The following is a 21,209-nucleotide window of genomic DNA, read 5'->3' as shown; positions in this document are numbered from 1 at the left end:
GGTTTACGAACGTACCACAATTGACATTAGATATAGATATGGCTTAATTTTTTTCAACAAAAAGTGATTCAGTCGTAGTAGTTCATATTTATCGTTTTGAGAAATATTTGTTTGTCAAATTGTAATGAAATTGTGTATTGATTATAAATCTGATCGTGCTCTATAAATACGTGGATCAAAACTTCTTTAATTGTAAGTAAGTTTCATAATTTCTTTTGTGTTTCACGTACCGATTGTTGCTGTTGTATTTGCTTTGGATACAGTATTATTATCATGGAATGAAATTATTGTGGTTGTTAACACGTGACTCAAGGCCACCATGTCCTAACTATCTAATTGGATTGAAATATCCTACTTATTTACAGTGTGCAAAACTACGCACGGGCCCAATCTGCAAACCAAATGTTGTGATTACGAAATTCACTGTGTTATCACTTTCAAAACAATGTACACTATTGTATAAATAAACAACAAGTGATCTGCATTATCTCCTCCGATTGTTCTAAATTTTGTTCTCGCGTCTTGATAAAAGAAATTATCCACACTTGTTTTATATGCAGCTTGTGATCTGAACTTTATTAATATGATTGTTAACCTTGTTAATACAACAATGTATATCATCTAATATTTATAAATATATTAGAATATGAATCTGAAGTGTGATTAATAATTTTTTCAATGCAGCAACAAAATCTACTTACCACTGCTATGTAAGATTTAATATCAGGTATATTGTATTTTAATTATATCAAATTGCTCAAATGGTCTGTTTGGACAGTAATGTTATTTCCTGGTTTACATTATGCTAGTACAATAGGATAGTAACACTGTCCTGCCATTGACGGTCTGGTCTCTTATGAGGCCTTGTATGCTAGTGCTGATTTTGACCATTACTGTCATACTTTACTGGTATAATGTAACCCAGCCATTAAACTTTGTTTCAATCCAATGCCAAAACTAAGTACAATTTTTACTTATTTTGTGAAATTTGTGTGACAATGTAAATTAAGAGTAGTTATGATCATAGAAAAGGATTTTTTCTATGTAATCTCTAAATCTTTACAAATATCTATTTACCATAGTTATATTTTTTGATAATAAAATATGAAAAAGAAATATACATCTAAGAAGTAACAGAAGTGTTATTTTCTGTCCAATAACAAAACTCTAACTTAGTGGAAAACTATATAATTTAATTCCAACCATTTTCTAAATGCATCTAAAAAAAACCTTCTTTTTGAAGTCGGCTAAAAAGGTCAACTGCAAAATCTTTACAGAACAGCAGACCATGCTCTATCGCCGGTCTGTGGCACAGAAGAGAGCACAAGAGACGTGACGTTGCACCCTGCTGGCGCCGGTGGGGCTGCACAAACATGCTGCGTGCCATCGTCGCCTGCCTCTTGGCGCTACTCACTAAAGCCACTGCTAATGTATATGTTTACACAGTGGACACTCCACACACAGTGAGTATTACATACTAATTTCTATATGAGTTATTGAGATTTTTACTGGAGATTGTCAGTTTCTTGAGGATTGCTGGGCTTTCTTGAGTCTGAGCTGGGTTGAGCGATTCATATCCTGCCAACATATATCTACTGTGCCAAAATGCACAACAACTAAGCCCCAATTGTAATAGTAAAAATAAAAAATAAAGGAGTACCACGATCCTTTATAATTTGTCAATAATCATATTTAACATAATTATACTCTAGTATGTTGCAACACATAGTTCTTGCGCACACTTTTGCAATTAAAAAGAAATTTTTTTGCATCACTGACTGATGCATAAGTTATGTATGAGTCAGTCATGCAAAGCATTAACATGTTGTACTGGATGACTGATTATAAATGCGAATGTTTGGATGGATGGATGTTTATTTGAAGATATCTACGGAATTGCTAACAGATCTCCATGAAGTTTGGTACGAACATATAGACTACAAATATTTTTTTTAATTTCGCATGGACGGAGTCACTGTCGAAAGTTAGTTGTCCTATAATTTAACTAGCTCTAGATTATAAGCTGGATGTGGGTAAACTACTTGATGCACAAACTTGTTTAATTATATATATAATTTTGCCTCAGTGGCCTAAAGACCTAGTGATATAATTTAAACAAGGTCAAATAAGATAAGAAAATGATTAATGTGCTAATATATTAAAAATATCAAATCTGTACACAAATTGAAAGATGTACCATAATAATCTATGTGTTCAAATTCCTCCAGATGATTATAAAAAGCTATCATTCCTTTATCATCAAAAAACAGACAACATATTACAGGGATTTGGGCAATAGACAACTCAATTGCTTGTCAATTTTAATGTTTTACAATCAGATTTGGACAAATGAGATTTTAATATGCGAGAGTCATTGTTCGGTTCTGGAGACGAACTCAATAAGTCCTTGGGTGAGTGAAAAAAATCAGCGAAAAAATATCACACACTCTCGCTTTTCGAAGTTCGATTGTATACTGTTTTTGAGTTTTGAATTTAGAATATAAAATTATTTTTTTCTTTACTCTGTTAAACTTTTATTTAATAATAAAGATGTTCACCCTGTTCCGTTTCAATGGAGGTTAACGAACACACATTGAACAATTAGCACACATTACATAGTTGATGTTACCTCATGTTAGACAAATACATTGTGAATTGAATCGTATTACAACTACATAAAGGTCAATTTAAAAGTTTGACAATTTATAAAGGAGTTTGAACAGTTTAAATTACTCTAATTTTTTTACTGGTAGTAATTGAAATGTCACTTGTCAATCTATCTTTTTTTTTGTTTTTTTTTATGGTTTAGGTAACATTTGTTTAGGTGTTAATTTTTTTTTTATTATTTATTCATATTGCTAATTTATAACTGCTAAAGGATTATTAAAAAAACATATAATGTGGTAAAAAACTTAAATTTGTTATAATGAAATTGTTTTTTTTTTACGAATCTTTTTTGGCTGTATTCATGTAGCATTAACCATTTTACACAATGCTTTAAAATAGCTAAGGAAACCTTACTCGATAGTAAACATTGTGGAGCATTTTATTTACGTTAGGTTTAATCTTATTTGTATGCAGCAAGTTATCTCAATAAGCCACTAACATTGTCAGTTTCACTTATGACCAGAAAATCTACTATATAACATGTATTTAAGTTCATCGAACTGTGACTGTACAAAAACATAATGCCATCTCTTTTATTTTCATAAAAAAAACCGAGTCAAATATATGACTGTCATAACTATTTATGTTGTACTATCTGAGTGTTTCTCTTGGGCGATTTTTCCTGCGTTTTTAGTCGTAGCAAAATTGGCTACTCTTTTGTGGGTCCTGGATCGGTGTTACCGGCGCAAAGTGAGGTCCGAGTTGCGTGCCGCAAGGTGCAAAACGAGGTCCCTTACTTTGTCTTTTTATCACCGGTCACCCAATTGGGAGCTTGTCTCAGGCAGCGAGTAGGTAGTGCCTTTACGGGTGCTACCTAGCTTCAAGCAGCCGAAACAATCTGTAGCCCGCGACTCCGTTCGTGCGGAATGAAAAAAACCTAATTAGTGACCTATGTGTTCTTACAAACTATGTTCTACATCTATGTCAAATTTCAGATCCTTCCAACATCCATCCATTCAAATTTTCACATTTTATAATTTTAGTAAGATATTAAGACAGTTCGTAAGATATTCGATCCCAATTGGAAGCTAATTAAATTTTTTGTACAGATAGCGCAGGAGTTCCCCGATATGCCGGCGACGTTCGGTGGCGAGGTGCCGCTGACGGGGCTGCGCGGGTTACTGGTGCAGGGCGAGCCCGAGGACGGGTGCTCCGCCCTGCCGCCGCCCCCGCAGGTCACAGACAACTTCACCGGCAAGTGGATAGTGCTACTCGCAAGGTATAAACAACTTGTCCATGTCCTAAATATATTATGTTATGTCGCTGGAAAATTGTGTACTCCGCCAGTTTATAATTTTCCAAATCATAAACTTAATAAATTGGTTCGAAATATAGTTGCCGAGATTTTACGATTTCTCAGGGAAAATTACAAACGGGCGGCAGACAGGATTTTGGCAGTTACATTATACGATACTAGTATTATTTCAATTGTTAGACTTACCGTAGGTTTCCGAGACAAAAATCCCCGTTTAAAACATACTGTTATCTGTGTTTTGTCAGACAATATGTTTTATGCAGAGTTTTTCTTGCAGGTTCAATTGTAGCTTTGAGATAAAGATTCGTAACGCGCAGGCAGCCGGCTACGACTGCGCCATTGTACACAATGTCAACTCTAGCGAACTCGGTAAGTTGTACAAACTTGGTAGAGATAAAAAAATAAGCACGCTCAACACTATTATAAGACTCATACTCTGGGGCACACTAATATTAGTTCGGTTCGGTAGCCGTTCGGTTGTACAAAAAGATTAACCTCCAAGCAGTTCGATAATAATCCACTAATATTTTTTTATTTTGCTCTTTGAGAATTCAATAAAGTAATTTATTACTTTTGATATTAACTTTTACATATATTGTAACGTTTTGTGAGTTTTAGAAGTGTAAAATATACAACAATGCTAACTCACATCTTATATATAAAATTCTCGTGTCATAATGTTAGATACACATAGTCTTCCGAAACGACGATCCATAATCAGTAAGTCTAGCAATCAGCTACTATCAGACAGACAGCCAGACAATCAGACAGAGTCGCCGGCAACAGCTAGTATATAAATAATCAAATACATCTCAAGTCAATCCTTCCGTAAGTTCATATATTTACAACGTCGACCTCTTATCCGTACGTTAACCGCATTGATAGCGCGTCGCGAACTTCTCCCTCCATTGCATTTGCTTGTTGACACTGGTAATGAATAGACATGGCATATTCCAATACAACTGTCTACAATCATGTAAGTCTATAATTTATTGTGCTTTAAAAGCTTTAAATCTTAAGTTGGTCAGAGTTTGCCTTAAAACATTTATGTTAGAAATTCATATATAACTTACTTGGTTCTCTCTAAGCTTATACAAATCTGCATAAGGCTTTGATAAACTTTATTATTGTTGGAGATAATTGATGTTCAAGGCCAAGTAAATAATATCATTTTCTATAAACTTTTTAAAAAAAATTTACAAATTTTATCCATACAATACACAAAAACTATACAAAGTTATTTTTATTATGTATTTAAAATTAAAATGAAATCTTTAGGACTGTTAATCTGTTACTAATTTCATTGTTATTTTAAAATATAATCGTTTTCAGTATTTTATTCACGTAATTTATAGTAAAATTATCTTATACCAAGTTAATTAAATATATTTGTATATAAATATATATGTTCTCGTTTATGTATACATAAATATACGTATATAAGCAAACACCGCAACAAACAATACAAATTGCTTTTGTTATCAATATGTTATAAAAATTGTTTACACCAGGATATAATCTCACAATGCATTGAAATTAATGTTTACTTTATATCTCGCAACTAGCTGTCGCCTGTGACTTCGGTCGCACGTTATTAATTATAAGTAAACTATGTTCTATATTTATGCCAAATTTAATCGGAATCTGTTAACTGTTTTGGAGATATCTTGTAACAAACAACTATCCAATTAAACTTCCATTTTTATTATGAGTAAGCTAACACTCCATAAACTGTGGGTAGATTTCAGATTCAATTTAGCGGTTTAAATCTTACTCTATTAAACAATTGTTATCTGTAACAAAGAATGTTTCTTTTCAGAGACAATGTCAGCAAAGAATCCAGATGGCATTGTGATACCGTCGACTTTTGTGAGTGACAAGACGGGTGAGGTGCTAATTGAAGCATACCTATATACTTTCGGAAAGTAAGTACAGTCAGCTACGTTAGCGGTGGTACACTTACGGACACTGGGTTATCATTATCGAAATATTTGTAATAAGTCACATTTTCATGCCTTAAAACCAGAGACAACAAACGACAATTGAATTTTATGATAATGGTAACCTACTAATTTTTGGGGAGGATCATTAAAGGTCTAAAAAAAATCCTTTTCTATCTTGTGTTGAATATAGATTATTTTGCATGCTGTTGGTCTGTACATTGGTGTATTAAATATCGTTTGTTTTTGGTTCTCAGTTACTATATAATGTTGGACGGTATTTCACCGTACAATATTAACAGTCTGCTGGTGCCGTTTGCAGTCGTAGTTGTTCTGTGCCTCATTGTGATACTTATATTTATGGTGAGTATCACATCAGAATGATGACGATGCCACATTGTCTTGATTGTTACTAACTGTGAGAAAGACACTTTCTCTATCCTTTACACTTGTATTAAGTTACGTATTACATAATTTTAGATAATAAAGTGCATAAAGGACCGGAGGAGGGCGAGGCGACACCGGCTACCTAATCGCTTTCTCAAGAAGATCCCGACCTGCAAATTCAGTAAGGGCGATCCTTACGACACCTGCGCCATCTGCCTCGACGACTACCAGGAGGGCGAGCGTCTGCGAGTGCTGCCCTGTGCACACGGTCTATATTATCTAATATTATCTTCATTTAATAAATGCTAATATTGGCTCATGATATGGGGAGGAGTGTCATTGAAAAATAATAAACTGATTTAAAGAACTCTCTTAAGGAGTTGCTTGACAACTTATATTTATAATGTGTAGATTCAGTTGAGGTAAATACTTAACTAGTATGTATATTCATGTGCAGCGTACCACTCGAAGTGCATAGACCCTTGGCTGACGCAGAACCGGCGCGTGTGTCCCGTGTGCAAGCGGCGCGTGTTGGCCGCCGGCGAGCCGCGCGCGCGCTCGGACTCCGACAGCGACACCGAGCCCCTGCTCGCCGACAGCGACCGAGCCCCCACACAGGCTAGTACTGCAATAAAACAGTAGGACGTACGTGTTGCACTCTAGTTAATATGTGTATCTAACAAAAAATATGTTTCCAGGGCGGTACATTTGATGAGCAGAGAGAGAATCCGTTCGTGCGCGCGGTGCGGCACATGGTGCGTCTGCGCGAGCGACACGAGCGCGGACAGGACGCAGAGGTACGCACCGCATGAAGCTCGTCTTTGAAGTGATGAGTATTTAAACCAAATACAGTTTGCTCATCAGCTGGCTTCATTATCGACAGTGGCGCTGCCATTCAATTCACGGCTTAGACTAATCTTTTTGTGTCCGTTCCAGAGCGCTCAGCCTTCAGAAGAAACTGAACAGACAAACAATGGCGAAAAGTAAGTACTCATAAGTACAATATTCATAATTTATCTGAGTTTATAACAAGGAGAAATGATATATTTTATGTGACTTTTTCGTGAGCGGAAACCCGCATTTAGCTTGACTGGTAATAAATGAGGTGACGTGTGTGCGCAGTGCGAGCGTTGAGGCGGAAGAGACGCAGTCGCTGGTGGCGCGCACAGAGCGGCGGTCGCGGCGCTCGCGACGCGCAAGGAGGGCGCAAGCCCGCCAGAACCCATCCATTAACAGTGAAACACGAGGGGAAATAGGTGAGCTGTAATTATACTTACTGAATTTTAATTCCATTAAACTGCGGGTAAAAACCATTCGTTTTGTCCGTTTCGTTATGTATTTCAGTTCAGAAACAAGGAAGATTGGGTTGAACAACAATTTATTATAAAACATGTGGCATTAGTTACTTCAATAATTTACTTAAAGGTGTAGCAGCATTACCAGTGTCGCCGGCGGACGCCACGCCGCAACACATGATATTATGAGCGCATCCGCACGCGACGTGTATCCGACCGTGTGACGTCACGCGATGCGCCGCCATCTTGTAACGTCCAAACAGAACCGCGCCATTCGTAGCGACAATTGCAAACACTACGCGGAACGAAAGAAGGTAACACTGAAAATACGAAAGTGTTGTGCAATATTAACTCTAGGTTTCGTTTTTTCAGTTGCGACAAGGCTCGGTTAAAATTACTTTTGTTGGAATAATGTGTGTTTTCGAGTCTAAAATTGTATTTGAGAATATTATTAAGACGTCGTTATAAAAAAAGTTTTATCCATTCATGTTTTGCACCCACAATCACACATTTAATTTTTAAGGCATTAGTTACTGACTTTGAATATTGAGGTGAATATCTCCTTGACAAATAATTTGTTAAATATTTTTACATGAGTATGCAACTGACTTGTAAAGTAAAATATGAATTAGACAATTTTACAACACACTAATGTTACAATTGTTTATTATAGTATGAACAAAATCTATGTAACTCATAAACCAAGCTTTACCCAAGGACTTATAAATATCTTTAGACTAGACCTAAAAAGCAATGCAAGTCATACTTGTAGTTTTGGTGTATAAAAAATGGATTACTTGAGTCATAAAAAAACATACGTCACTCTAACACACAAATATTTATATGTATTATGACTACAAATATGATTTGCCAACTTAATGTATTAAAACAATCTTACTAACTAAATCATAAATTGACAAAAGCAATTATATTGTAACCAAAACGTATTCAACACTATTAAAAAATTAACAGCATCTTAAATTCGTAAGAAGGGGGAGGGCAGCTTGTGTTCGTTAAGTGCAAGGCAATTTTTTGTAACTGGATCACCGCAAAAGAAGGCGACTGTACTTCTTATAGTAATTATTTAGAAAAAAAAATTACTTTCAAAACAATTTTCAATACTGCCCATGCATAATATAATCTGGTCAGTGCAGTCCAAAATGTATGCACTGCAAATATTTTGCACTTTAAAATAAAATAATTACTCTTATTTTCGTTTATTTCCTCGTTTTAAGCTTAGTGATGGGAAAAAGTCAATTGTATTTTCTATAAAAATAATCAGAGTTAAAATTTTATAAGAAACATTTGCTCACAACTCAGTTTTTAATTTTCCATTTTAGTTAACTCTTTCTATATCTTAATATGCTTGTCCATATAAATATTGGATTATTATTTGTCGTTATTTTAAGTATTTCTGTGATTTTGAAATTATTTAACAACAGTTACACAAAAAAGACAATCTAAATTTTTACTTATAAACGCGAAATTTTATAATTGATATATAATAACACCTATGTCTACATAGAGCCAACAAGTGTAAAAAAAACCTCTATATATTTATGTATCTAGCAAAATATTATGTAAATGTTACTGAGCGATCGCGAATGCCGCCTGTTTCTACTTTACATGGGCAAATCGTGAAGTCGGCAATATAATATTGCAAAAAAACAAATTCAGTCACAAAACGTGTTATATTGGCGCTCAAATTTTATGGTTTCTAAGAATCTGTACAAATTTAAGTCATATTGTGAATGAATTTATTCGACGTGCAGTTTGCCTGGGCAATTTATAAACGGACAGCATACACGATTTGCCGGTGACATATTTGATGTAAAAAGCCGAGCCGTCTGTAGATATGTGGTCAGAAATGTTTTTGTAGCTTACTAACACGCTTAACAAACTTTTAGTATAGTATTAGAAAAAATGTTATATTTTTAATTGTGTTTAAATCTTCTTTTGCCATTATTTTTACACTTTATCTTCGTTTTTAAGTTAAGAATATATGTATATTTAAAATTGTCTGTACCTTATGTGATATAACTATATTTTTCTTCTCGACTGGTGACAGGAGGGACTAATGTATGTAAAGATAAATTTAAGCGTAATAAACGCTAGGAGCCATGAAGCTTCTTATCGTTACAACTTTTTAGGATAAAGACCAAAGAAATAAAATCGTTTGGACACAAATTGTATTTTTATCATTTACTTTCCTAACGAATAACTTAGCAAGATAAGTTACTTGACTAAACATTTTTTGTCATTGACTGAGCACGTGATTAAGCACTTTTCACACAAGCGTTTTTTTTTTTAAATTTAAATAAAACAAATTAATTTCCAGGTAACTTATCAATCGGCAGCGCTTTTTTATCGAGCAGTTTTGCATTTTTAATGCTGGGCAGATTTTTATGCGTTTATCGCCCGAGCCGCCAACGCTGTTTCAACGCGGCGTTAAAAAAAGACCGTGCGGATAAGCGCGCAATTTCATTAGTCGCTAGCACCCGCAAGCATGGTGCCATGAATTTGCTCACGCATGATACGCGAGATCTCGACGCTTGCTTTACATCGGCAGACCATTTCTATTTGTAGTTAGACCGAATGCTTCCACTAATGAAATTGCACCCTAAGGGAAGGGGTTACGACTGCAAGGCAACCGAGCACTGTAATGCTCGGTTGACTTACCTTTCATTCATATGGATATCTTGATAATAACACAATTCAGGCATGGTGGTGGTTGACAAAAGCGCCGCTCCCGCTTATGTTTCTCACTCACACATTCAATAGGTGTATCATAGAAATAAATAAAAGACTAAATACGGTCATAGTAGCATTTATTGACTAGCAACCGCTGTGTAGACTTGCATTGGCCGCCATATGGCTGTCCTGGCCGGCGGCGCGACGAGTCCGGTCACAGTGGGAGCGAGACTATGCCACAACAGTTTAATCAAAGAGACCGAAGCCCATGTCGTCGTCGCTTTCAGACTCCTCCTTCTCGGGCTTCTTCTCCTCCTCCTTCTTGTCGGCGGCGGGCGCTGCTGCGGCCGGGGCTGCAACTGCGGCTGCCGCGAACTTGCTCGGGTCCTGATGCAAACAAATACAAAACATTAACATTGCTGTTTTCTAGGATATTTCAACATTTTGGTCAATGAACATGTAGTTTAAAAACAACAATACTTTTTATCAAAAAAAATATTGTTGTTTATTGCTTCAACAAAAGTAGTAACTGGCGAATATTAGACTTGTAAACCGCAATAATTTTAACATACCTTGATGAACTCCTTGATAGTGGTGGCTTCCTTGAATTCAACCTCTGTGACTGCAGCGAGGGCGAGCAGGTTCTTGAATCCATTGGCGATGGAGTGCGGCGCGGAGGCCAGCGTGGGGTAGCCAGCCGCCAGCGACAGCGCAGCCACATTAGCCACACCCTCCATGAACTTGGCGCGCAGGTCCTCTGGCTTTATGTCCAGGATCGCCGGCGCAAAGATGGTGCCAGAGTCATACACCTGGTATGAAAAAAAAAGTATATATTAAGAAGAGGTACTTGAAAGATTGATCTGTACACTTCGTAAGTAGCTATGTGTACATGAATTTATGGAAGTTTTAAATGTCTGCTGATAGATCTCACTTCTGTTATCACAGAAATATTTTATATCCATGCAGCAACTACTATACCAAAGATAAATTATCAGAATGCATTACATTATGCACACTGTACTCAACACTTTGGATGGTAGTAACTTGACTTTGCAAAGATACCTAAAGTTAAAAAAAAAAAGTAATATAAACTAAAATGTTGCTCACCTGTTTGACAACCAGACCATACGAGAAGGGGGAGATGTTCAACATGTTGAGCAGAGTGGCCTCAGAGGCGCCCACCTTGTCGCCGGGCTTCAAGATGTGCACATCATTGATGATTTCAATTGTACCTGAAAAAATACAATGCTTTTTGTTAAAAATATAACAGATGTCTTGTCAAGTTTTACAACAAAAGTTATAGCTATAGAATTTCTATACATTTTAGTAAAATATAAGTGAATCATTAGTTTTGTTTTATAGAATTTTCATATTATTTGCTAAGTAGATATCTTCAAAACCTAAAATTACTAATAATTTGCATATTTTAAGTTTCTTCTGCCTTTTTCTTACCCTTGGAAATCTTGGTGGGGATGGAGAGGGCCTGGAAGAAGGAAGTCTTCTCAGGGCCCAGACCAGTGTTGTGTGCTGGGATGACGACTGAGAGAGGGGCAATAGCACCGGGACGAGCAGGTGCACGCACCTTGTTCTCCAGCAGCTTATCACGCACCTAAAATAGAACAATAACAATATTTAAACATTTCAAACTTTGTAAAATTAGTTATTTATTACAAACTATTACATAATTTTAAACACTTTACAATTTTCAGTTTATTAATTGTATTATGTATTTCAAACATATTGATGTTTACTCACCTCCACTAAGTCTCCACGGGTGAACACGAAACCAACATTTCCCTTGATGTGTGGCAGCAGTTTCTCAAGGGCTGGGTTGTTGTCCAAATGGTCCTTGATAGCCTTTCGCATCATGGTATTCTTGCCCATCAGCACAATACTGTGGCCTCGTAGCGAGATACGAATCTGCTGCATCTGGGTCGAACCCACGTTGTCTGCTCCCACTAAGAAGCATTTTGGATACTCGTCTAAGAGTTGCTGAAATTAATAAAAGAGTAATTATAAAGTTTATCACTTTGAAAACTAGTAATTAGGATATTAAAATACTGTTTACTAGATTACTCTAAAGGTTACATTTGTATCTCCAAAATGCCAGTGCAATGTTAATATATGAAACTATCACACTAGGATAAATTTGAAGACGTTGATTTAGTCTGAAAGCGAAGCCAGAGAACCAATTATGTGTTCACTGGTATTAGGACAGACATATTGTTTGTAAACGTGAACTAAAACAAAAAGAACTTACGATGATTTTGGTGAAGTAGTTAGTCTTCCAGGTAGCCTTGTCCTCCCTACCCATCTTGATGAGTGAAGTAGGGACTTCGAAGAAATTTAAGGACTAGAAGACAAACACATTTTTGTAAGAAGTCACATTTTACAGATTTCATATAAATATTGCACATTGTTTAGACTAAATGTAACAAGGATTGTTACATCAAATAAAAATATGTAAAACTGTAATTGATTACATAAATAAATCTAGATTTGGGAACACTTACCAAGACCAAAACACAAATACGCACAGAACTTGTGCGTTCGTGGGACACAAAGACAGATCTAGTGTTGGGAATGTGTAATGTCGTTCAATCCATTTTACGGTTTTTAATTTGGAAACTAAACTACTTTTCTGGTTTATCGGTTTCTCAATTATTTTTATCAAAATAGCATTTTGTTATGTTAAAACTTCGCGGATAAGATTATTTGATCTCCGAGATAATTTTGTCCAAATAAATCAATCTAGCAACGTAACTGTTTTTTCAAAATCATTATTTTTGAAAAAGGACCAACACTACCATTACATAATCTGTTAACATTGACCATAGTGAAAAACGAAAAACTATCACAGACTAAAACTAAAAATGACAGTTTGACATTGACAGCCAATGAATTGGTTAATTCTTTGCGTCGAGCGTCGAAAATTATAGAAAAAATCATTAAATTGTACAGTCCTTATTAAATTAATTTGAATGTTTGCAGTTAAAACATAAATACGATATCACTGTTAACCTTAACTTCTCATATATTAAAAATATGTCATTATTTCGTAAACCAAAGAAGATTCAACGACGCGTCTTTTGCGCTGATGATGACGATGACGGAGATCCTGAACCACCACCGCCTCCTATCATCAGCCAGAAAAAAGAAAACAAACCTGTTAAAAACACTACACTCTTAAGTTTTGCTGATGAAGGTTTGTCATTAACCTAGAATAATTTGCCTAGATATAACCTAAATATGAAGTTTCGTTGATAACTTATGCAATATAAACATGTATTATGTATATATTTTATATACTAAAGCTATAATTGTGAAGATAATTGTTTTCTTTAAGTACTTATACAATACTTGACATAGCAAAACATATAAAATATATTTATTCAAAACAATTATTGCTTGTGATTTTGTTTACTGTAAACTATATCTTTGGAATGCAAAAACAGATTCTTAAATCTTAATGTAAATAGATTTTTTTAAAGCATAGAATTTTTTATTTTTGAATTATGTCCAATCAACTTTTTACTTTAACTATGACAACAATTTTTATCTTAATGTTTTCCACTTGATTGAATTGTTACTTGAACTAATTTTATGTTATTGAATATTAATAATTTTGATTGTTTTGATTTTGTAACAGAGGATGATGGAGAAGTTTTTAAAGTAAAAAAATCATCACAGAGCAAAAAACTTGCTAAGCGACGGGAGAAGGAGAAACGTCGTGTCCCTGATGGTGATAATAACAAATATGACAATAATTCACCTGAGGTAATGTTCACAAAACACAAACAATACATAACATTGCAAGTATTATGCAACATCTAATCCATCATGTTTTATGATGATGTGAAAATTACCCATCTATCCTTATATTATTTGGTAGACACATATTTCCGCTAATATAGGGGAGGCAACAAAGGAAGAAAACAATACTAGTAATGCCAAGACATAAAAAGAATAATTTAAGTTTACTTTGTGAAGAGTTCATGCTTTATTTCCATGGCTTTAATTTAATTTTTTATTAAATACATTTCCAACATCATGAGTTGTGTGGGACTGTGAATAACAACTAAATAATTGTAATTCTTACTACCTGTAAATAATGCTATGTCAATATCCAGGACACAATGGACAATGAGGACATGGAAGAAAAGCCAAAGGTCAAAAAGAAAGTATCACTGGAGGGTCTCATACTGTCAGGACGCGAGGCACTAGCAGCAGATGGAGCCGGGGACTTGTCTGATGATGAGATGGAGGCAGAGGAGGATAGTAGGGGGTTCCATCTGTACCGCGCGGAGTCGGTACGCGCTGCGCTCGCGCAGCCGGGCCACATACCCGACGCGGCGCTCATCCATGCGGCGCGCAAGACCCGACAGCAGGTATGAGAGGTGAGGGACTAAGAGATGGCCGTCACCACGCGACGATGTCGACACCCTTCTTTGTGTCTTCTGGCGCCTACAGTTTTGTAATATGTAAACATGTAGTTATGGGTCTGGTTATGCATGTAATTGTTGCGATGCATCAGCACCTGTTTTCCAGTCATCTGTTTATGTTCTACTCTTCAATGTATCTATACAAGTGAGCGCAACATACATCATTAGAGGTGCACATATTGCTGCGCAAAAAGTTTTGTGGCTACATTGATTTTTTCCAATTTAGAAATTATTTCTTGAAAAGGTTATTGTAAATATGTTATTTTAAAAGAAAGATTGGAATCTAATCTGAATCTTATTTATGTTTGGTAAAAAACTTTGATAGAACAAGCTTTGTAAATATGATACAAATATTGTACAAGTTATATGAGTAGAAATCTAAATAATTCTGATTTGGGATTAAATAGCTATATTATTTAATTGAAGGGTTAGAATTGTATGTATGTTTGTGTGGGTCATACCATTTAAATATATTGAGTAAGTCAATTTCACTATAAAACTTGTGATTGCAGGCTCGCGAGCTTGGCGACTTCGTTCCCATCAGATCGGAGGCGGCGCCGGGCTCGCGGCTCATACGAGACGACGGCTCAGGAGACGATGATGACGAGGATGGCAGGATAGAAGTCTGCGGACTGGTCCTACCTAGTGATAAACCTAAACGTAAGTGTTACATTTATTTGTGAAAGTTGTAATTTTAGTTAACTTGAAAATGCAGAATTGCCAATGTGATGTTACTTTAAAATATGTTCCAAAAAGGTCTGCGTTTCGTATAACGTCAGAAAATACAGAGCTACTTTTGTCACCACCAGGTGGCACTGCCGCTGCTTCTGAAGAGGAGCTGGACAGCGAAGCAGAGGAATGGGAGAAACAGCAAATACAGAAAGCAATGCCCGCTAATATTGATATTACTGGTAAGTTCGTCTTTTGTACATAATATTTATATGTCTTACATAATCGTTGTTGTTCGGTTAAAAGATATATAAATTAAAAAAGGTATATATTAGTCTATGAGTTTTTCCAGACTATATTTATACATCTATGCCATATTTCAGCATAATCCATGCAGTCATTCCGAAGATACCTTCTAACAAACAAACATCCATCCATACATCTAAACATTCACATTTATAATATTAATACGATTCATCTTGTAATTTCAATTGATCCCGTGTTACGATACATCTGTTTTAAACATCCTGTATTCACCAGGTGATGGCAATACGGAGCTGAACCCGTTCGCAGTGCTGCCTCCCGCACCCCAGGTGTCTGACACGTCACATCTGCGCACATTGCTCACAGCTGACAAGACCGCGCCCACCACCGCACAACAACTACTTGAAGCACTCACATCGAGGTAACTATTGTTATATATGCACTTCTTTATTTTATTAGTAGTTTTTTTTATTTTGATATTAAGCGACAAAGAATAAATATATTAATTGTTACCATCAATTCAAAATATATTTGCTTATAAAAAAGTCTTACCAGATAGCAAGAGCAACATTTAATTCAGGAAAAACTTTGCTGTGATCTACTAGAGATCCCGGAGCCAGTGACACTAGAGGATGGCAAACAAGGGGTTTAGTAGGTAAAACCACATATAACGTTGTTTAAAATGGTGTGCTTGTGTATCAGGTTAGAGGAGCTGCAGGCGGAGAGGTCGGTGACAGCGAGCAAGCGGGAGGAGGTGCGGACGCGACTGTTGCTTGCGGCGCGTATGCGGGAGTCGCGAGCCGCGCGCCGCAACCATCTTGACGCCGCCTACCGCCGCGCGCAGGCAGCTCGCGGCTACATCACTGACCTTGTCGAGTGTCTCGATGAAAAGGTATGTCTTTTCAAATATCTTGGCGACTCAAGGTCATCTGTGCGCTGTCCTCTCCCCGCATTTCGCTACACCCCAACATACCTAACATTGTGGTCTGTACAGCGACTTGGGGCAAGATAAAAGCTTAAAAGATAAAGATAAAAGCCAAAGCCAAGTTCACCGTGAAGCTTCTTACAACTGTTAGAACAGATCTAACGAAAATGTATAAAAATGTATGAACAAATATATTATTTGAAGTTAATCTTAAAGCCGTCAAGATTGTGACAACAATAAATGACTCAAATATATGTGTGATATAATGCTTTGTGTGTGATGCAGATGCCACAGCTGGAGGCCTTAGAAGCGCGCGCGCTGCAACTGCACCGCCGCCGCTGCGAGTTCCTCGTGGAGCGCCGGCGCGCTGACGTGCGCGACCAAGCGCAAGATGTTCTCGCGCTCGCAGGTACATTATTTATTCTCCATATTTTTGCCTACCTAATAAATACAAGTAAACATTTAAAGATAGCATAATATCCATTGTTACAGCCCGTCCAGGTGTAGCGAAGCCAGTAGACAGTGAGGAGAAGACGCGACGTGCGGCGGAGCGCGAGGGGCGGAGACGCGCTCGAAGGATGCGGCGCGAGGCGGTCGCGGCGGCAGCGGGGGCGGGCGTGCCAGCACACCGCGACGGCGACTCCAGCGACGATGACCTGCCTCCTACTGAGCAGCAGCACTTCACACTGGAGATCGGTATGTTCTATACCAGTACTAGTGTCATTCCGACACTTGAATAATAGAAAGGGGCGTGGCTTCTGTTCGACAATTACCTTACGGTGGTATAATTCGTGTTTACAGAAGCGATCCGTCAGCTGTCGTCGCAGGTGTTCGCAGACGCGCTGCCGGCTTGGCGCAGCGTACGCGGCGTATGCGCGCGTGTGTCGCGCTGGCGACGTTCTCAGCCCGCGCTCTACAACGACGCGTACGTCGCTGACTGTCTGCCCAGACTGCTCGCACCGTACATCCGGCACGAGGTAACCATCTCACATGAAACTTTGCATATTTGGAGTTGGGATTTGCGTTTCGAGTAATGTTGCTAATTAATAAAATATTGCAGTTGATCTTGTGGAACCCGTTGGCGGATGAAGACAATGAAGATTATGAAAAGATGGACTGGTACAAGTGAGCATTTTTATTTTATTTATACTTGTTTAATTTATAAAGAGGAAGACGTTAATTGAAAGAAATACAACTAATATATAATTGAGCCAGATGCCTGATGATGTACGGCGTGCGAGCGGAGCGGCTGTCGAGCGACTCGGAGCTGTCGTCCGAGGAGGAGGCGGGGCCGGGAACGGTCTTGGGAGCTGGTCTGAGCGAGGCGGCGCTTCGCGATGACCCCGACCTGCTGCTCGTACCAACACTCATCAACAAGGTTGTGCTGCCTAAGGTCACAGGTGTGTTTAATCATCAGCTGATAGAAGTAGATAAATATGAAAAAATTCTTGTAAAATTTGTATGGTAATTGCTAGCCGATAAGGCGCGTGTCAAAATGAAAAGAAAATGACGTAAAAATGACTCGTAAGTTTGCATAAAATGTATATTTAAGTTGTATCGTGTATTGCAGAGTTGGTGGAGCAGGCGTGGGACCCGATGTGCGTGCGCGCGTGTGTGCGATTGCGGCGCGTGCTGGAGCGTGCGTGCGCGCTGCCGGGCGGACCCGCACTGCGTCGGCTGGCCACAGCTGCGCGCGCCCGCCTCGCTGCCGCGCTGCATGCTGACGTCTTCCTGCCCGCGCTGCCGCCCCAGTCAGTATCACATATACATAAATATTATAAATAAGAGTTAGTTTAAATTTTAAAAGTATTAAAAAAAATTTTAGCTATTTCAAATTAAAAGGGAATTGTACGTTGCAGCGTGTTGGAGGGCGCTGGCGGTGCGTTTTGGCGACGCTGCGTGGGCGCGGGCGTGCGGTTGCTGCGTGCCGCCCTCGCGCTCTCTGCGCCCCCGCCCACGCTGAATGCGGACGCCCTCGTCCTCTCTCTCATTGGTAAATTATATCTCTGCTTTGCTACACACGCACTGGTATAGATTAGATATATATAACAGAAATTTAAAAGGTTTTTTAAATTTTGATAATTACTCAAGTATAGTTTATAATTTTTATACTACAGTAACTCAATATTGTGTACACAGAGACACTGTGCTGTGCGGCGGGTGCGGCGCCGGGCGTGCAGGCGGCGGCTGCGGGCGCGGCGCTGGCGGACACATTGCCGCGCTCCGGGCCACTGCGCACGCACGCACTCCGCCGCCTCGCCCGACTTGCACAGCTCGCCCTCACGCGACTCCAATCTGACAACCCTGTGCATATGTATGTCTACATATCATATCATAACTACCTCCCTCCCTTTCTAGAAATAAGAAATACTAAATGAAGTAACAATAACGATCTAATTAAAACACATATTGAGTGAGTTACCGACACCAAAATCTATCTGTAAAACATATCATTATCCCAGGCCGTTTTTTAAAACATCAGAGAAAACAATATGTTTTAAACGGTTTTGGTCTCAGAAACTCACGGTTTGTCATATCTATAAGCCAACAAGGCTTCTAAAAATACTAAATTAATATTACTTTCAAGTTCATGTTTAATAAAAAATGTAACAAGACTTATATTATAATACTTAATATTTGTGGTTTAATATAAGAATCATGTTGAGGGTGAGATGAACTAAACATAATGTTTTTACCAACAGGAAAGCACTGGAGCAAGCACGCAGCATTTTGTCCGAGGCGCACGCGGCTGAATGACATCAAATCAGGCGACGCAAAACTCACATTCGTTAGCATACGACTACAACTGAAGACATTATTGTTTATTCGATTAAAATATAATCGTATAACAAATATCGATGTTCACGTGAAAAAAGGCGTGTCCAATTCAATTGATGAATCGGATTCAAAATATCGATTCAGTTGTAAATATTTAAAAATATCAAATTATTAGGCTTTTGAAGAAACGGGTACCTTGGCCTTTGATTAACATCTATTGACCATGTTCTTTAATTAGAAAAGTAAGAACTGCGCGACCATTTCAAATGAAAATCTGCTTTTAGCACTTGCGAAATAGAAATTCATAATCTCTGACACCTCTAAAGGAAATGTGAAAATAGACAAGTTTGAAAGTCCTTTGAGAAGATTAACAACGCGTTCTGTAGGTAAATTTCCAACAAACTTATCCAAGATTGTGTAAGGAAATGTAAAAAAAATATTTCTATTTAATATATTTGTTCTTGTTTAGGAACAAGATTTGTTTTTTGCAACAACGCCGATTAATTTTAATACAATGTTAAATTAATAATTATTCAGTTTTGTTCATATATCTAAGTTTTTTGTTTATGGTATTCAGTTAGTTTATTATTTGAATTGCTAAATAAATAATATTATAGATAATTAAGTTGTAACTTTGCGTGAGTGTTGAGCTTATTTCTCATGGAAGAGAACATAAATTTAAATATATTTTTGTATGCAATTGGATTACGAGGCCAAAATCTCTGTATAAAACATGTCCTCATCCCTTTCATTATCTTTGACTAAACAGAGATAACAATATGTTTTAAACGGAAATTTTGGGCTTTGAAACGTATGGTTAGTAAAAAATTACAATGAGAGGACATTGACAGATATGTATTTAATATTAATAAAGAAATAAGACATTCATTGAAGTTTTTTTGGACACAAATTATCAAAACAAAACTCCAAGCTACTAGGTATTTAAAAAAAACCTATGAAATTATGTTTGCACTCTAAAGAGACTTCGAAGAAGTAAATGAATTAGTCTTAAAAGCTGATTCCAGCGTTTTTTGATCGCAATTCAACAGACATATATAAAACTCCTAGCGTTAGTTTGGTAAAAAATAAACTATTTTATTTTTTAATCCACTTTATTTCAAAAACATTACATTGAGTCTAACACCGAAAGGTTTTGGCTTACAATATTTTAATACATCGATGCAAGTTATTAAACATGTATTTCAATAAATTTTGATGGTGTGTTCACAAGCACATACAAAGCATCATAGCTAAAGAACATATTTATTTATATAGATATAGTATAGCACACAGATGCAACTACATATATCATTAATTATTAATATATTAAGGTATAGTGCTACAAACTTGTCTGATCTGGTGAACCAAGTGAAGTACAATCCTCATCCAATCAGATTAGTTTTATAGACTTAGAAAATGACACATAGAACAAGGAGTGACACTTTTATCATAGTTACAGAGTGGCCCTAGTGTGCTATTGTAATATAATATGGTGACATATACCCACCGGGTCACAACAATTTGACGATCTACAAGCTACGACGCTTTTTACTACGACACAATAAAATGTAATTCTTAGCATAGAATAAGTATACATCGCCAGCAACGTTGATATCAATATAATAAACGCGACAAAAATCATAAAATAATAAAAATATTTCATAAAAATGAAAAATTATCACGAAATAAAGTTATTAAACTGTGTTTTAAAACAATTAACACTTACATCTACATTTATGACCAAACTCAGAGTTCATTTTTAAACTAAAAATATAAAACATTAGCTGTTTCAAATAGTAACGAAAAAATATTTTACATTTCATTTGGCATGTCTAACAAAAACAACAATATTTCAACATTAACTCAGTATACATATATGTACTTAATTTATTATGA

At 36.9% G+C, this 21,209-nt stretch overlaps 3 protein-coding genes across 3 annotated transcripts; 2 read left to right on the top strand and 1 right to left on the bottom strand.

Annotated features, from left to right (window-relative positions):
- Nucleotides 1–44: 44 nt before the first annotated feature.
- On the top strand, nucleotides 45–8,445 carry gzl (godzilla E3 ubiquitin protein ligase). The gene is made up of 12 exons (XM_013308015.1): nucleotides 45–196; nucleotides 1,278–1,463; nucleotides 3,717–3,886; nucleotides 4,200–4,291; nucleotides 5,742–5,847; nucleotides 6,120–6,225; nucleotides 6,343–6,517; nucleotides 6,707–6,867; nucleotides 6,948–7,046; nucleotides 7,186–7,232; nucleotides 7,372–7,505; nucleotides 7,675–8,445. Exons 2-12 carry the CDS (start codon nucleotides 1,374–1,376, stop codon nucleotides 7,731–7,733), a joined length of 1,239 nt encoding a protein of 412 aa, XP_013163469.1. The 5' UTR covers nucleotides 45–196; nucleotides 1,278–1,373; the 3' UTR covers nucleotides 7,734–8,445.
- Nucleotides 8,446–10,355: 1,910 nt separating this feature from the next.
- Nucleotides 10,356–12,778, bottom strand: RpLP0 (ribosomal protein LP0). The gene is given in 7 exon segments (NM_001312274.1): nucleotides 10,356–10,622; nucleotides 10,808–11,044; nucleotides 11,343–11,467; nucleotides 11,688–11,844; nucleotides 11,991–12,227; nucleotides 12,496–12,588; nucleotides 12,749–12,778. Coding segments are annotated over 6 exon segments (951 nt in total). The 5' UTR covers nucleotides 12,550–12,588; nucleotides 12,749–12,778; the 3' UTR covers nucleotides 10,356–10,481.
- Nucleotides 12,779–13,117: 339 nt separating this feature from the next.
- On the top strand, nucleotides 13,118–21,136 carry LOC106114578 (PAX3- and PAX7-binding protein 1). The gene is made up of 16 exons (XM_013307841.1): nucleotides 13,118–13,440; nucleotides 13,885–14,012; nucleotides 14,366–14,623; nucleotides 15,190–15,337; nucleotides 15,487–15,588; nucleotides 15,887–16,031; nucleotides 16,313–16,502; nucleotides 16,821–16,944; nucleotides 17,028–17,231; nucleotides 17,337–17,512; nucleotides 17,596–17,660; nucleotides 17,751–17,935; nucleotides 18,106–18,286; nucleotides 18,395–18,528; nucleotides 18,675–18,883; nucleotides 20,959–21,136. Exons 1-16 carry the CDS (start codon nucleotides 13,281–13,283, stop codon nucleotides 21,079–21,081), a joined length of 2,532 nt encoding a protein of 843 aa, XP_013163295.1. The 5' UTR covers nucleotides 13,118–13,280; the 3' UTR covers nucleotides 21,082–21,136.
- Nucleotides 21,137–21,209: the final 73 nt, after the last annotated feature.

This window comes from Papilio xuthus, unplaced genomic scaffold (assembly GCF_000836235.2).
Source record: "Papilio xuthus unplaced genomic scaffold, Pxut_1.1 DF828037.1, whole genome shotgun sequence".
Classification (NCBI taxonomy): Eukaryota; Metazoa; Arthropoda; class Insecta; order Lepidoptera; family Papilionidae; genus Papilio; species Papilio xuthus.
The sequence above is the reverse complement of the archived record's forward strand: the minus strand, read 5'-3'. Positions and strand labels throughout refer to the sequence as shown.